This window comes from Chionomys nivalis, chromosome 1, assembly GCF_950005125.1.
Source record: "Chionomys nivalis chromosome 1, mChiNiv1.1, whole genome shotgun sequence".
Lineage (NCBI taxonomy): Eukaryota > Metazoa > Chordata > Mammalia > Rodentia > Cricetidae > Chionomys > Chionomys nivalis.
In genome coordinates, this window is record NC_080086.1 from 94,958,067 (window position 1) to 94,975,536 (window position 17,470).

Genomic DNA, 17,470 nt, shown 5'->3' on the forward strand with positions numbered 1-17,470 from the left:
TTCTACACTGATGTCATGGCTGATTTCTTTTGGTGGCTCTTGTTATGCTTTCTATTAAAAGTATGTGTGTTGAACTGAATTAGTAATTCTTGAATGTGTAACAGGTGAGAAACAGAAAGAACAAAATGAAGATATGTCCTCAATAATTTCATCTCACACTGTTTTGAGGCCTAAAATGTCAGCCAGTTCAGGGTAAAGGGCAAGGAAGTTCCTAAATAAACTCAGTGAAATATTTAAATACAGTTTTGTGTGTTCCCTTGAGTGTGAGTGTGTGTGTCTATGGGTGCACCTGTGCCGTGCCACAGTGCACATGTGGAAGTCTGAGGACTAATATTTGAAATTGCTTCTCTCCTTCCAGCATCTGTGTCTGAGGAACCCAAGTCAGGTCATCAGGAGATGGGTGCCTTTCTCTGACGAGCCACCTTTGGCCAGCCCCTCACTGACAATTTTAGACACACATAGAATGAATGAACTTCGATCACACCCACCTCTATTTCCTGTTTCCACACCTGTATTCTCCTTCTGCTCTTTCTCTTCCTCTTATCTAAAACTCACCTTACTATTCTCTGCCCCCCCAAACAAACGAGAGAAACCATGTGATACTTGTCTTCCTGACTTATTTCACTTAACATGATTTCCAGTTCTCTCTGCACTCCTGCAAATGATATTATCTTCTTGATGGCTGAATATCCATCCAGTGAGTATACCTGCCACCTTTTTAACCCTAATGGATTGATGGGCACCTAGTCCGACTGTGCCTCTTTTCTATTGTGAATGGTGATGTGTTAAATACGCATGTACAGGCATTTCTATTGTGTGTTGTCTTGGATTCTTTGGGTATGCACCCAATACTAGCATGGCTGGATAGTATGATGGATATATTTCTAGGGTTTTTTTGTTTGTTTGTTTGTTTTTTAAGGAGCCTCCCTATGGAAGGCAAAACAACCAGGACTCTTACATTGTAGACGTGGTGAGACAACAGCGTGAGGTCAAAGGCTTCAAAGGTTGTGTGCTCTGGATGGGGAAAGACTCCAATGGGGAAATTAACACTTCTGCGTAAAGCACATGCTATACAACAGAAGTCAATGTTGATAGCTGCAGATTAAGATAAAGAGAAAACCATAGATAATAAAAAGATAGTGAGACCAAATAACTCTACAGGAGTGGTGGGGCTTTGTTAACATTCAGGTTTCCAAAAACGACAATGGGGGCATGGGAAATTGGCTCAGTGCATAAGTGCTTGCTGCAGACATGAGGATCCACGTTTGAATCTCCAGCAACTCCAAGAGCCTGGTTAGCTGTGGTTCAACTCCCAAGATTGGGAATTGGGAGCAAATGGTCCTGGAGTGCGTGGACTGGGCAGTCGAGCCCAAATGGTGAGTTCCAAGTTTATTGAGAGATGTTCCCACCGTAGGAGGGGGTTAAACATGGCACATGGTATGAATTTCTGATCTCCACATGTGCGCCTCCACCCCTACTCAACCTGAGACGACGTCTAAAAACGTTAAAAATATACAAAAATCGCTCTCCGGACAGAAGAAGCCCAACAGTTCAAATATTTTAAGTGAGAGGGTATGCTCCAATGCAATTATAGCTTTAATAACTCACAGGTCCTTCACCCTCCTTTATAAGGGCTGTCGGGGTTTGTAAGGTGTTTTAGGTATTCTGTGCTGGCTAGTCTTATGGCAGCTTGACACACTAACTAGAGTGATCAGAAAGGAGAGAACCTTAACTGAGAAAATGTCTCCATAAGATCCGGCTGTAAGGCATTTTTTAGTGATTGATGTGGGTGGTGCCATCCCTAGGCTGGTGGTCCTGGGTTCTGTAAAAAAAGCAGATTGAGCAAGCCACGGGAAGCAAGTCAGTAAGCAGCATCCATCCAAGGCCTCTGCATCAGCTCCAGTCTGCTGCCCAGTTTGAGATCCTATCCTGACTTCCTTCAGTGATGGAGTACAATGTGGATGTGTAAGTCTAATAAACCCTTTCTTCCCCAACTTCCTTTTTGGTCACAGTGTTTCATCCTAGCAATAGAAACCCTAAAACAGATTCCAAAGCAAAATAAAATGGTACCTACTCCTAAATTGCTTCCGAGGGTTCATCAGGTCCCTCCTCAAAGGAGAAGGCAACCATCAACATGCACATCTGCGCGGCCATTTATTTGTTCAATGGTGTTGCCTATCAAATGCAACAAAGCGACTTTTCTTTTCAAAGATGTTGGGCCGGGGTGGGAGTTGGGGGATGAGATAGAAAACACAGACTTCTCAAGACCTTTTGGGAAGGGGCTCCATTCTTTAGCCTATACTGACACCTGACGCGCGCGCCTGTCGAGGTGTAGCGTGGCGGTGTAGCATAGAGGCTCTGGTGAGGGGGGTGAAGGCAGGGCGCTAAGCCGGTAGCTGGCCAAGAAGGTACAGACCCAACTGCAGCGCAGAACCCGCCGACCTCGCCCCAGACCGATTCCACAGCAATCCATCGCCCGCGCAGGCGCACGACAGCCAGCGCCAGGCTGGAGGGCCACACCGGATGTTCTCTTAGTGCCCCGGATGCGACTGGGTGGCGGCGGTTGCCAGGCGACGGGAGCTTCTCTGTGCCGCCGGTGCTCGCGAATAGAGGTGTAGAACTCGTTATACATTGCGGGCCTTGACCGCTGAGGGTCGTCTTCTCCGAGTTCCCACGATGTTCTTCTATCTGAGCAAGAAAGTGAGTTTCCTCGGGGGCCCGCCGTCGCGCCACCTCCATCACCGCGGCCGCCGATGCCCGCATCCTCCCGGGACTGCAGACAGCTGGCTCTCCTGGCTGCATCTCCATCTCTCTGTCATCTCTTCAAGTGGGTTTTTGAGCCCGGTAGTCCTTGGCCGAGCTAGCAGCTTTTAAAAAAAGGATTCTTTCACATTCCTGTCCTGCCTAAACTCTTTTGAGTGACAGAACGTGACCACCAGTCGCTGGTGGGTTTTTCCTCGGCCACTTGTTGATCCAGATAGTAGATGACCACAGGCTGCCCGCCAGAGGAAAGAAATTATAAGTGTTGTGTGGGGAGAAAGGGAGTCAGAGCAGTGATGCGGACTCAGGTCTCAGTTCCTGCATTTTTGAATCCGTGAGGTGATTCCCCCGCCCCCCACCCCCCCCCTTTTTCTTGGCAGTCACTCTCCTTCACTTATGTGCACTTCTTTACTGAATACTAGAACCTGTGACTTTTTTGGGGGGGGGGCACACCCATTTTCATAATAGCTCATTCCCCGTTTCCTCCCCAGGGAGTTACTCTTTCTCTCTCCTTTCATCCTTCCTTTTTGAGACAGGGTGTCGCTGTGTAGCCCAGGCTGGCAAGTAACTTGAGATTCTCCTCTCCTGTCTCCCAAGTGTTGGGATTGCCAGCGTGGGCCACAACAGGTTTGTGCAGGTTTCTTCTTGGAAAAGATTCATCCGTCTACATCTCCTGATTGGTGACCTTCCCAACTCCATCGTGAAAAGCAACTAGCGTCACTACGATTCTTGTTACAGATTGCTGTTCCCAACAATGTGAAGCTGAAATGCATATCCTGGAACAAGGACCAAGGGTTCATAGCTTGTGGTGGTGAGGATGGATTGCTCAAAGTGTTGAGATTAGAGACACAGACAGGTAAGTGATCGTCGCCAGTCCATGTGTGAAGCTGGTAGAAAAAAATGGCCGGTGTTATTTCTTCAATGATTTGTCATTATGAAGTTTTAACTCTTTATGAAAAGAAACTCAAGTATTTGGTGGTGACTTTTTCCAGAGTACCTTTGCAATAAAGTTGAGAGAATGTGTAACGTAAATATCAGACAGTTTTTCCTGAAGCTGTCCTTTTCACGTTCTCTGAAATCACAGTTTTGCATTTCTTTGACCTCTCTAGGGTTGCTCTAGATTGGAAAAAAAACTTAAAAACTTATTATTTATTATGAGTGTGATGTGTGTTGATAAGCATGCGCTACGGCCTGTGGGGTAGAGGTCAGAAGACAACTTTCGATAGTTGGCTTTCTCCTTCCTTTGTGGGATCTGGGGATTGAACGCAGGTTGTCTGGCTTGAATGGCAAGTTCTTATAGCTGTTGAGCCATCTCGGTGGCTCTAGGTTGAGGATTTTGATAGTACTAATGTAGTTTGGGTATCAAGACGGAGAGACGCAAGGTGAAAATGAATGTGTCACATGACTGGTGAATGACTTCCAGCAAGTTACTGATTGTCTTTGGATTTTCACTCTTCTGGAAAACGAGGGGGAATAGGCTAAGAAGGATTACGGAAGAGATAAGAACTGGGCTCCATGCTGCAGAGTAGATCTGGGAAGACATAAAAATTTGATCTTTTGTAATGCTAATTCTGTGTACTTTGTACTAGGAGCACTGGCTTACAGCTCTTACTGTGGGATAAATCACATTTACTGAATATTTGCCATGTTTCCGGGTGGCAATTTAACGTTAAGTTGTTTTAAGAAGATAGTATTTGAGATGAGAAAATTGAAGCCCTGGTCAGTTAATAATTTGCTCAAGGTCATGTGGCTAGTAAGTGACAGGGATCAGATTTGAAAGCCGTTTGTCTCACTTTTTAGTCCCTGTTTTCCGCCTTTTGTATAAATGGCTCTGGATAGACTTAACCAAAAGGAGAACGATAGCTTTGCTGTACTATATTTAATTATGTGAAATAAAAGGTAGATCCCCAACTCCCCGCAGTTTCTCCTGGTGTAGCCCTGGCTAGACCTTAAAATGTAGACCAGGCTGGCATTGAACTTGTTCTCCTGCTTATGATCAGCAAAAGGCAGAGGTCTATTTGGAAGACAGATGCTCAGTACTAGTTAAAGCTTGGCTGCTGATTCGTATTGGGACCTCCCAGTTCTTTGATTTTCTTAACTGTGTATGAAAAGAAAGTGCTTTTTCTGCCTGTTGTTTCTTAAATATATAAGTATGTAACTATGTACGTATACATTATTTACTCTGCTTAAAATATATAACACATTTTAGTTATATCAAGAAATGCATTCATTTTGTTTACCCTTAAAGGGTTATTATTATTTTGAGACAAAGTTTATGTTGCCCAGGTTGGCTTTGAACTCTTAGACTCAAGCCATCTAAGCCGTCTTCTTGCTTCTTGCTTCTACCTTCTAAGTAGCTGGGGACTGTATCTGCTTTGCAAGTTCATTTAGGGAAGGTTAAAAAGAAACAAAATTCTTTTCCTTTTTTTTTTTTTTTTTGTAAACCTAGCAGATAAGAGGCAGAGGCAGGAGGATTATAAGGTTAAGGTCAAATACAGAAGCAAGGCATTGCTTCAATGAAACACTATCACCGCCGCCACCACCATCACCTTTGTTTTATGACTGAACTTTTGATGAGCTGCAGTTAGCATGTGGGAACCAGAGCAATCCATGAACTTAGTGAGAAATCTGGGAAACAGATTCTTAGGAAGTTTGGGAATGAAGAAAAGTGTTGGTTTTGTAGTTTAATAATCATGGTGGATAGTGTTAAGAGACAGATATAAGAAATATGGTTGGGCGGTTGTAACTGTGCCATTGTATTATAGTTAATAGTAACAGTAGACACCCAACAGACCCACCAGTAGCAATCACCAGATATTGCATATGTACTGTGTACCAAGCTCTGAATTGTTCTGAAGTTGTGACTTTGTGATTATTGTGTCATAGCTCATCTAAAACAAAATATCTCATGGATCCATATCCTTCTCATAACCCATGATATGTTAAAATCTTGTAATCTTTTACTTTTATATATTTAACTATAGGCTTTTTTGATTGTTTGTTTTAGATGACTCAAAATTGAGGGGCCTAGCAGCCCCTAGCAACCTTTCCATGAACCAGAATCTTGAAGGGCATAGTGGTAAGTCATTTAACTTTTTAATTTTGTCATGTTTGAACAGCATTTAGACATTTATGTCACCATCTACTTAATGTATATGTTAAAATATATATTTAATCAAATACTATTATTTGGACAATAATAGTATTGAAGTAATAATATTTATTGAATCATACTTCATGTTCCAGAATAACTCATTTTGACAGAAATTAAATATCATCTCTGATAAACCTGAAAAAAAAACCTGGCTCTTAGTTTATACATTACAAACTTGTGTTATTTATCTGTGGGTTTTTAAATGTATATTATTCTCTTGAAGGATCTGTTCTGTGATTCCAACTTCAAGGAGACTAAAAGGATATAATACCTGAAAAACCTTGGAAGAGCCTAGCGTGAGAAGGACAGTTTCTAGAGAGCTGATGATGTTTACATGGGCTGTATTAGACAGTGTCTCCTCAGTGTTCATTTCTTAATCTGTAATGTGGGCTGTAAAGGGAATATCATTAGGAAATACACACTTAAAGTGTTTAGGGATAAGAAAATGGAACCAGTCATTCATAGAACATAGAGCAGTGGTTCCCAACCTTCCTAGCACTGTAACCCTTTAATACAGTTCCTCATGTTGTGCTGACCCCCAATCATAAGATTGTTTTTGTTGTTACTTCATAGCTGCAATTTTGCTACTGGTATGAATTGTGATGTAAACATCTGATGTGCAGGATATCTGATATGTGCCCCTGTGAAATGGTGTTTGTCCTCTAAAGGGGTTGCCATCCACAGGCTGAAAACCACTGACACATATTGTAGGTGGAGCGGCGGGCTGTGTACCGCCACTTTACAACCGGGCTGGCGGGCGGCTTGTCATCCCGGCCACCCGGCTAGCTTATGCCCGAAATAATCACATGGAGATCTGTATTAATTAAATTGCTGCCTGGCCCATTAGCTCTAGCCTCTTATTGGCTAATTCTCACATCTTGATTTCAACCCATTTCTAATGATCTGTATGTCACCACGAGGCCGTGGCTTACCGGGAAAGATTCAGCATGTCTGACCACCTAAGGGCTGCCCTATCAAAAGGCCAAGGCAGCTTCTTTATTCAGCCAATGAAGTCAACACAAATGCAGAAGGACCTCTTACACCAGACACAGAGGCTGAAGCTGTACCCAGGAGTGTGGAACAGAATGGAAACTGGGATGGAAGGAAAAGAGAGAATAAAATATGAGACAGACCAACCAAGAGCAAACAAAATGCCTCAAAGGACAGTTTGGCATCCTTATGACGTCTTATGCTTTTAGGCCAGTTTGGTGATGATGCCTCTATCTGCTCCACAGGAGCTCTGTGGCAGCGCTGTCGGCTGGCTGTGAGAGAGGCCTTTGGAGGTGTGAGATGGGTGCATATGAAAGAATATTTGCATTGTTGCAGACAGTAATATCAGCAACTGCAGCACATGAATATTTTTATATTTATATCTTACTTAATGCTAAAGATTGACTGTACGCTAATATATTGACATCCTCTTGGTTTTCATTTACACAAAGGTACAAACTTGAAATGAATTATAGACATTTTAGTTTCTGAATTGTTATTTTAATGTTCTAGGTGCTGTTCAAGTTGTAACATGGAATGAACAGTATCAGAAGTTGACTACCAGTGATCAGAATGGGCTTATCATTGTCTGGATGTTGTATAAAGGTATATTAGGAGAGATGCTTGAAAAATTATTTTACTGTTATAATGTGTGTGTGTATGCACATTTGTGTGAGTATATGCACGCTTGTGTTTGTGTGTATGCACACTTGTGTATGGTTATCCTTGGAGGTCAGAAGAGGATGTTAGATCCCCTGAAGCTGGAGTTACTGGCCATTGTGAACTGCCTACTGTGCGTGCTGGGGACTGTACTCTGGTCCCCTGCAAGAGCAGCAAATGCCCTTATCCACCGGGTCACATCTCTAGCCTGTGAGAGCTGCTTACATTTTTTAAAATTACACTTTATATATCTCTCATTTGTGTATATGTGTGTGCATGCACATGTGCCACACATGTGGCGGTTGGAGAACAGTTTGTGGGAGTTGCTTCTCTTTACCATGTGGGACCCCAGGATTGAACTAAGGTCGCCAGTCTTGACAGCAAGCACCTTTACCCTCTGAGCCATCTCATTGGCTCAGGAGGGCTGCTTTGATCGTTCACAAAGCAGAGTCTGAACAGTGTTTGGATGGGGAAATATCTCTGAAATAGACTTGTAACCGGCAGAAAGAGTTCACCCTGTTCCTTTGATCTGTGACCCTGTGTTAGGTAAATGAATCAGGTGACTGCTGACATGGCCACAATGAGCCGAGACACTAGAAGAGTTTCCATAGGAAGCAATCCCTCCCCCTCGTTTCCAATAGGAGTTATGCCTGTGTGGTCAGCTGGAGTTAGTATTAGATAAAAACACATTTATGAAGAAGTCAAAGGCAAGACTGCCTTTATTGTATTTCCTGTATTGAGCCTGTTAGCTTCCTTTTCTTTTGTGGATTCAATTCCTCTCATCTCTGATGAATGACTCACAGTTTCTGCCTCTTGTCTCAGAGAGAACTCCAGTGGAGGCGGGTGGGGTGGGGCGCATGGAGGTTAGGGGTTAGGGGATGGGAGAGGAAGAGAAGGATTAACTTAGATGGGTCTCTATTACTGGAAAAACAGCTCAGTACTTATTCTTTTGGAGACTGGGAAAGGCTTAGTTAAATATGTACAGTTGTAAAAAGATTCAGGACATCCCTTCTATAAATTATTATTAAATATTTATTTTTAACTATGTGCATGTGTGCCCACTGGGTGGGAACATGTGCACGTGAGAGTAGGTGTCAGGTCCCTCTGGAGTTGGAGGTCTAGGCGGTTGTGAACTACCTAGCACGGGTGCTGGGATTTGAACTTGGGTCCTCTAAAAGAGCAGCTTGTACATGCTTGTAAGTGCTGAGTCATCTCGCCAGCCTCCCATTTACCAATTCATTACTACAGTAGGTTATGCTTAACTTTACTTTGAATTGTGTGCCTCTGCATATGTGTGTGTGTGTAGGCACAACATGATACAATGTATGTGCTGAGATGAAAGATAGCTTTTGAAAGTCGCTCTGTCCTGCTGTGTGAATTTCAGGGATGGAACACTGGTCCTCAGCCTTGGTAGCAAGTACCCTTACCTGTTGAGCTATCTCTCTGAAGTCATGTTAAAACAATTTCAAAAGCAGGCCGGGTGGTGGTGGTGCACGCCTTTAATCCCAGTACTCAGAAGGCAGAGGCAGGTGGATCTCTGTGAGTTCGAGGCCAGCCCGGTCTACAAGAGCTAGTTCCAGGACAGGCTCCAAAAGCTACAGAGAAACCCTGTCTCAAAAAACAAAACAAAACAAAAACCAAAAAAAACCCCAAACAAACAAACAAAAAAACCCAAAAGCAGGCTTAGAGTTTTAAACTAATGGTCTACATGTTTTAATGGAATATGCTTGTATTTTTATCATAATTAATGACGACTCATAGAGAGTTTATGCATGTGTGTAAAGCTGTTATTGTTACTTTTTTTCCTCACTGTCTGAAATTTATCATTCATGGGAAAACCTGAGCTTTCAAAAAAAATCAGCTATTTTAACCCTGAAAAAGCAAATGAAATTTCATTTTCTTTTTTAAAAATTATTTAGTTTATGTGCATAATTATTTTTCCTGCATGTCTGTCTGTGAGGGGGTCGGAGCCCCTGAAACTAAGGTTACAGGCAGTTGTGAGCTGCCATGTGGATGCTTGGGATTGAACCCGGGTCCTCTGAAAGAGCAGTTAGTGCTCTTAACTGCTGAACCATCTCTCCAGCCCCTGTAATTTCATTTTCTTAATTGACAAGAAGAGAGAAATAAAAAATAAATGATGAATATTTGTTGTATCTTCTATGATAATTTTGGAGTAATTAGGAAAAATACCCAATCAAACTTTTAGTTTTGTTTATGGTGGGTTTGAACACTTTAAAGTTAAATACCTTACATTATAGAAACCTTTACAATAATTTATCCAACAGTGAATTCTTAGAATGTTAGTGACTTTTTCTTTTTTGTTTCTTAAACAGGGTCTTACTATATGTAGCCCAACCTAGCCTCAAACTTTTGATCCTCCTGTCTCAGCCTCCGAAATTCTGGGATTAATGGTATACAAGATAATACCCAGAAAATATTATCAACCCTTAAGTACCAAATGATAAATGTGAAAGTTTTTTTTTCTCCCTTTGATTTTTCAAGACAGTGTTTCAAGACAGTGTAGCCCTGGCTGTCCTGAAACTTACTCTGTAGACCAGGCTGGCCTCAAACTCAGAAATCCTCCTGCCTCTCCCTCCCACGTGCTGAGAGACGTGCGTCACCATGCCTGGCCCGCTAAGTGTGCAGGTTTTGACTTGTAGTTTTTTTTTTGGACTTGTGAACACAGGCTCTTGGTATGAGGAGATGATCAACAACCGCAATAAGTCGGTGGTTCGCAGTATGAGCTGGAATGCTGACGGCCAGAAGATCTGCATTGTGTATGAAGATGGAGCTGTGATAGTCGGCTCCGTGGACGGTAATGCAGCCACTGGGAAATAGACACCGAAGAAGAAAGCACCTGTTATATTACTTGGTGACATTAGGAACCACCGTGCGGCTCTAACTACTCGCCTTGATTTTCAGGACAGGTTTATTGTTTCAGTGTCCTGCAGTCGTATGGAAAACAGGTGGATTAATTTCCCGGTATCATTTTAAATATGATCTTCAATCAGTTAGATTGTATAGAAATGTAGATTTTAGTTTCAGAGGGATAAAATTGCAGAAATCTTTCCTTTCAGCTGAACAGCATGCCGTTGGCATATTTTCTAGCCTTAATGTCACTTCCTTTCAAATTATAGTACATACATAACACTGGGCCTTCTGTGAGCCTGCAACTTGGTTTTATTATAAAAAAAATTCTTACGGAAATTGTTTTAAAATAATTTTCATTCATTCATTTATTTGTATGTGGTTATTGGAGTAGTCCAATGCTGCTGAGCCTTGAAAGCAGTTGCTGTAGTTTGGGAATTAATGGCACAGCTAGGAGACGCATCCCTAACCTAGATCAGAAGTGATCATAGAAAAACAGGCAGTCACGCATCAGCGGTCAGTGCTACAACAGGGAGCATTCATGAACCTGTGGAAAATCACCACACACAGATAGGGAGAGACCAGGGAGGGCTTCCTGGAGGAGGAGATGCATGCTCATGCATTCATTAGCCACAGGTAGATGAGTAGAATGTCTCAAGGCTAAGGAATAGCTTGGAAAAACAATTTCACCCAAGACACTGAAAACAGACGTCTCGGAGACAAAGGCCCATGGAAGTAAAGACTATCAAGAAGGAAGGGTGTGGTTCAAAAGACATGGAAAGCTTAGAATAAGACCCATTGCCTGTTGGCTTCAGAAACAGGCAGTCATGGCCTCCTGTACTGGAGGCATCAGTGGAGGTGTGGAGCAGAGGCAGACAGGGATGGCTAGGGGTTGAGAGGACTCTCAGGAAGGGAATCTGGCGGTACTCCGTAAATAGTAAAAATTGTGGCTGGGAGGGGTTGGTAGGAATCGGGCCGTAGTAGAGAGGAAGTGGAGGGTTGAAGGAAGGGCTTTTTGTTTCATTGTTTTTATGAGAGATAATTAGGAGTTTGATGCACATTTAAAAATTTGTAAGAAGGATCGGAGAGAAAATTGAAAGGAAAAGAGAGAAATGAGGGTAAACTAGAGGGAGATGTTTGTAAATCCTAGAAGGGTTCACGGCCCAGGTGGAAGGATTGGCCGCAGAAAAGCCCATCCGAGGAGCTCCCTTCTCATTGTGTCGGCAAGAGCAGAAAGAGAACCAGGTTGGGTTTTCTTAGCTCTGAGTGCTTGGGGATGCAAGCCGATGAAGATGTGCTTTTGAAGACTCGCATTTCTTCCTAGAGTAGACGGCTGATTTCATAGCTAGGAGTTAGGCCCTCCCTGCCTGGGAGTTTAGAAGAGATGGCAGAGAGTTTGAAACACCGCTGCTGTCTAAGGTCTCGGAGGTATCTCGCTTATAGAAGTGCCAATAAATATCCCTTGACCAAATAAATTGAATGGCTGCATGACTGACGGCTGTGAGGAAAATGAGAACTCTTTAAGGAAACCAAGATTCCAAAGTGGGTTTGGAAGATCATGGCTCTGAGCTTGTGGTAACCATGACTGTGTTTTGTCGTAGGGAATCGGATTTGGGGAAAAGACCTGAAAGGTATACAGCTATGCCATGTGACCTGGTCTGCAGACAGTAAAATCTTACTTTTTGGAATGGCAAATGGAGAAATACATATTTATGATAATCAAGGAAATTTTATTGTAAGTATATATATATTCATTATTCTATTAGTATAGTTTTATATGGTTATTTTATGTCATTTATATATGCATGCTCTTACGATAGTTACAATAATTTATAGAATTTTTCTTCAGTTTTAGTTTTTTAATCATTAAATAATTTTAAAAATTAAAAGACAAATCCTAGATGTTCTTGAGTGTGTGTGGTGCCGTGAAAGGGGCTGGCCCCCACAGACTCATCTGTTTGAATGCTTAGTCGCCAGGGAGTGGAACTGTTTGGGAAAGATCAGGAAATGTGGCCTTGTTGGAGGAGGTGTGTCACTGGGAATGGACTTTGAGGTTTCCAAGCCTAGTGTGTCTCCCTCTGCCTGGTGCCTAGGGATCAGGATGTAAAACTCTTAGCTCCAGTACCACGCCTGTCTGCTTCCAGCCATGATGACCATAAGAGCTGCTTTGGTCGTGGTGCCTCCTCACAGCCATAGGACACTGACTAGGTCAGGGTGGGGCTAGTCGCTGTTGTTTTGAGAGGGTCTTACGTAGACCAGGTTGGAGTTTGTTGCATCGCTGAATTTTGGATTGTCCTGCCTCCACCTCCTGAGTTCTCGGGTTTATAGGAGCACCCTTCATCATGCTCAGTCTTTTGCAGACATTGGCTATAACACAAGGCTTCTTGAATGGTAAGCGGGCATTCTATTCTACTAAGCTACATTCCTAGCCCAAGTGCAGTTCCTGTAAGGCAAATTAACATAGCACAGTGTAGACTTTAGTCCTGATTTCCTGTTGCTGAATAGAACAAGATGACAGTGCATTGGTGCTGAAGGATATTGAGTAGGATGATATGCTGTGCTAAGTTTTTTTTTTTTTAAAGGCTTCTGGTGCTTGAATCAATGTTTATACGCAGGATGTTGTAGGAGACTGTTTGTTCCTGGCTGCTCAGCCCTGAAATAACCACACAGACACTGTATTAATTAAATTACTCCTTGGCCCATTAGCTCTAACTTCTTATTGGCTAACTCTTACATCTTAATATAACCCATTTGTATTAATCTGTGTATCTCCATGTGGCTGTGGCTTACCGACAAGGTTCTGGCGTCTATCTCCGGTGGTGGCTCCATGGCTTCTCCTTACTCTACCTTCTTTCTCCGAGCATTTAGTATAGCTTTCCCCGCCTAGCTCTGCTCTACCCTATCACAGGCTTAACACAGCTTCTTTATTAACTTTATTAATGGTATTCACATCATACAGAGGGGAATCCCACATCAGTAGGATACCACAGATATTTTTTGTAGTAACCAGAACCTGTTTGCTGAAAGAATGGTAACTGATTTACTACATAAGGGATAAAAATCAGTTTCTAGGAAGAAGGTAAAAGCAAGTTAGCTTTAGGTAAAATGGTTAGTGTGTGGGAATCCATTCAGCCAATTAGCTGTTGCAGGACTGGCCCTTTGGGCATGGTCTGAGTTGCTACGTTCCAATGATAAGCTACAAGAGAAAGTGTGCTACTCACTCTGCTGTTCTGGCTCCCCTTCAGGGAATTGAACCCTGGTCTATGCAGACTACACCCAAAGGGCTGGTCCCCAAAAGCTAATTGGCTGAATGGAGTCCCACAATAGGTTAGTGTTGACTGCCAACCTGGAATGACCTAGATTTACATCGGAGACAAAGCTCAGGACATTCTGGGGAGGAATTACAGAGACTGAGGTTAGCCTCTGAGGGTGTCTGTGGGGGATTGGTTGTGTTCATTGATGTGGGATGGGCCATTCCTAGTGCTGTCTTCCATCCCTCTCTGTTGCTCCATTATAGACTGTAAATGCTTCAACTTTCTTCCCTCCCTCCCTCCCTCCCTCCCTCCCTCCCTCCCTCCCTCCCTCCCTCCGTCCGTCCTTCCCTCCCCTTTTCTTTCTTTCTTTCTTTCTTTCTTTCTTTCTTTCTTTCTTTCTTTCTTTCTTTCTCTTTCTCTCTTTTTCTTCCCCTCCCTTCCCCTCCCCTCTCCTTTCCTTTTCTTTCTTTCTGTGACATGATCATCTCACTACATAGTCTCTGGTTTTGAACTCATGATCTTCTACTATCATTTTAATCTTATTAAAAAACTTTAAATATTAGTGTAGATTTTTAAAAATATGTTTTGAGCTTAGGTCTCCTATATTATTGAGACTGACCTTGTATTTGCTATGTAGCCCAGGTTGACCTCAAATTTGAGATCTTTTCTGCCTCAGCCTCTGGAGTGCTGAAATAGCAAGCATAAACCACCGCACTCATCTCTGTCTGTTTTTGTTCTTATTTTATGCATGAGGAAAAAAATGGAGAGTCAGGTGAGTAGTTTATCTAGGTTTGGTGACCCAGTAAGTCACAAAGCTTGCATTTATAGCCAGATTTCACATCTTACTTTCATTGTTTTTCCTTTAATACTTCTGTAGATTAAATTACATATTTTAAAATGCAGTTATTAAGCCTAAGCTAACCACTTCTACCTAGATGAAAATGAAATTAAATTGTTTGGTGAATGTCACTGGAGCAATCAGTATCGCTGGAATTCACTGGTACCATGGCACAGAGGGCTATGTGGAGCCAGATTGTCCATGCCTAGCAATTTGTTTTGACAATGGGAGATGTCAAATAATGAGACACGAGAATGACCAAAGTAAGTAATTTTTTTTAAGTTGGAGAAGTTTAAAAATGTTTTTAAAAATTACTCTTATGATTATAAAGTTCCCCAGGCTAAGCGTGACCCCAGTTGCCACATTTGTCCTTTATTTTGTTTATCTTTTTTTTTTTTTTTTTTTTTTTACTAGACCCGATTTTGATTGATACGGGCATGTATGTGGTTGGTATCCAGTGGAACCACATTGGCAGTGTGCTAGCTGTGGCAGGCTCTCAGAAAGTAGTCACGCAGGACAAGGACGTCAACATTGTGCAGTTTTACACGCCATTTGGTGAGGTAAATGTGTCTCAGACTTACCTTCCCGTTTAAAACAGGTGCAGCAGTAAGTTGGGAACTGAACAAAAGTACAGCTTGCTATGCTTCCTTTTAGGGACATTTGAGTGGCAGCCTCCAGATGTCAAGTGTGTGTCTGAATAGCATCTTCTAAGTCTCTAATATAGTTCCTATCTTATAATCTGTATGTTTAGAGACCTACATGTTTGATGTAGGAAATTGCCATGAAATAGCTATTAGAATATTCTCTCTGTGAGCCAAATAAATGTCTCTTTCTAATCATTGACTTTATTAGTATTTTAGGTTCATAGTTTTAATTGCAAAGTTTTTGTTTTTGGTTTTGTTTGTTTGTTTTGTTTTGTTTTGTTTTGAGACAGGGCTTCAGTATGTAGCCCTGGCTATCATGGAACTCGCTTTGTAGACCAGGCTGACTTCGAACAGAGATCCACCTGCCTTTGCTTTCTGAGAGCTAGGATTAAAGGCATACACCACTACATCTGGCATGATGATTTATTTGTAAAAAAAAGATCTATGTTAATAATAAGTCACAAATGATAAATACTAAAATGTCAGCATTGTTTTCATAAATACGTGTTATCCTTTTCAGTGGTGTTATTAATACATTTAATTTTTAGAATATTCTGTAGCCGCATTGGCACACTCGAGTAGTAATTTGTTCACTATAACTTTACATTTCGTTTCTCCCCAGCACCTGGGTACTTTGAAAGTCCCGGGAAAACAGATGTGCTCGCTGTCCTGGGAAGGAGGCGGACTGAAGATTGCTCTAGCTGTTGACTCCTTTATATATTTTGCAAATATTCGACCTGACTATAAGGTATGAAGAGCAGTTATAAAACTTTTTAAAAAGCTAAATCCATTGCAGCTTTTTAAGTAAGAAACTAGTAGAAAGGCGGCTTTTGTGTGTGAAGCTCTTAAAATTGGTAAATAACAACTTTTCCTGAATACTGCATACAGTTAAAATGACTTTAAGAGTCAAGACCTCGGCTGGAAACAGTTGGCCACTCACGGTAGTAATTGAAAGGCTGATTCCAGGGTATGACCGAGATGAAAGGGAACAGCGAAGGAGATAAAGCAGAACCAGATGGTATCTCCACGGTCTCGGGGATCAATAGGGGAAGAGTGTTCCCGGAACCCACGAGCCGGGTCATTGCTGTCAGACAGGGACTGGGGACTAGACATTCCTCCTCTTCTCCTTTCTGGTGCCTTCTGATGGTCACCCCGAAGGGACCTTCCAGCAAGGGAGCCCACATGATGGAGTTCACAATAATCACCCTCCAAGCCTGGAACGGAGTGGAGAAGGGCAGAGTGGATCAGAAGAGAAAGTGAGATAAATAATATACCATCTAAAACAAGTGTGGGATAATTTATTTTATTTTTATTTTTTTAAGGATTTATTTATTTATTATGCATACAGTGTTCTGCTTGCTTGTATGTCTACAGGCCAAAAGAGGGCACCAGATCTCATTATAGATGGTTATGAGGCACTATTTGGTTGCTGGGAATTGAAATCAAGACCTCTGGAAGAACAGCCAGTGCTCTTAACCTCTGAGCCATGTCTCCAGCGCTTGGGATAATTTATTTTTTATGAAAAATATTATGCAATCTAGGTGTAGTGGCTCATGCCTATAATATCATCTCTTGGGAGATGAAGGAAGAGAAAGTGGGAGTTTGAAGGCAACCTGGGTTATATAGTGAGAGTCTATTAAAAAATCCTCAAAGGTTCAGAGGTGATGAAAATGTGGCTTAGAGGGCAAGCATATGCATAAAAGCTTGGGGTTTGATCAGTGTAGCACAGCACACAGAGCACACAACACCAGCACACACAATACACAGAGCACACACAGCACACATAGCACACACAGCACACACAGTACACACAGTACAGCACACACAGCACACACAGTACACACAGCACACACAGTACACACAGCACACACAGCACAGCACACACAGTACACACAGCACACACAGCACAGCACACACAGTACACACAGCACAGCACACACAGCACACACAGCATAGCACCACAACACAGCACACACAGCGCACACAGCGCGCACAGCGCACACAGCACACACAGTGCACACACAGTACACACAGCACACACAGCACACACAGCGCACACAGCGCACACAGTGCACACAGCACACACAGCACACACAGTACACACAGCACACACAGTGCACACAGCGCTGTGTTTGAGTAGAATAAATGGAAGAAAATAGATTTTTCTTACAGAAGTATTCCAGATTGCATACTGCCTCTCTTAGAGGTGGAACCTCCCATCTTTATAGCTTAGAAAAGGAAAAGAAGGGAGCTCTTCAGTGGCAAAGCCTGGGAAAGCACTCTCTGGCCAAGTGATGAGGGT

General features: G+C 42.5%; 1 protein-coding gene across 4 annotated transcripts in view; it reads left to right on the top strand.

Annotated features, from left to right (window-relative positions):
* Positions 1–2,556: 2,556 nt before the first annotated feature.
* Positions 2,557–17,470, top strand: part of Wdr35 (WD repeat domain 35) — a 54,713-nt gene continuing 39,799 nt past the window's right edge. For 2 of the 4 annotated variants that reach the window (XM_057775484.1, XM_057775501.1), the window contains exons 1-10: positions 2,557–2,700; positions 3,358–3,387; positions 3,499–3,616; positions 5,768–5,839; positions 7,418–7,510; positions 10,251–10,379; positions 12,034–12,167; positions 14,622–14,787; positions 14,939–15,084; positions 15,791–15,916. In XM_057775484.1, the coding sequence (XP_057631467.1) occupies positions 2,677–2,700; positions 3,358–3,387; positions 3,499–3,616; positions 5,768–5,839; positions 7,418–7,510; positions 10,251–10,379; positions 12,034–12,167; positions 14,622–14,787; positions 14,939–15,084; positions 15,791–15,916 (1,038 nt within the window). In that variant the 5' untranslated portion in view covers positions 2,557–2,676. The remainder of the gene's footprint in view (positions 2,701–3,357; positions 3,388–3,498; positions 3,617–5,767; positions 5,840–7,417; positions 7,511–10,250; positions 10,380–12,033; positions 12,168–14,621; positions 14,788–14,938; positions 15,085–15,790; positions 15,917–17,470) is intronic. The other 2 variants (XM_057775493.1, XM_057775508.1) reach the window with 1 other exon arrangement.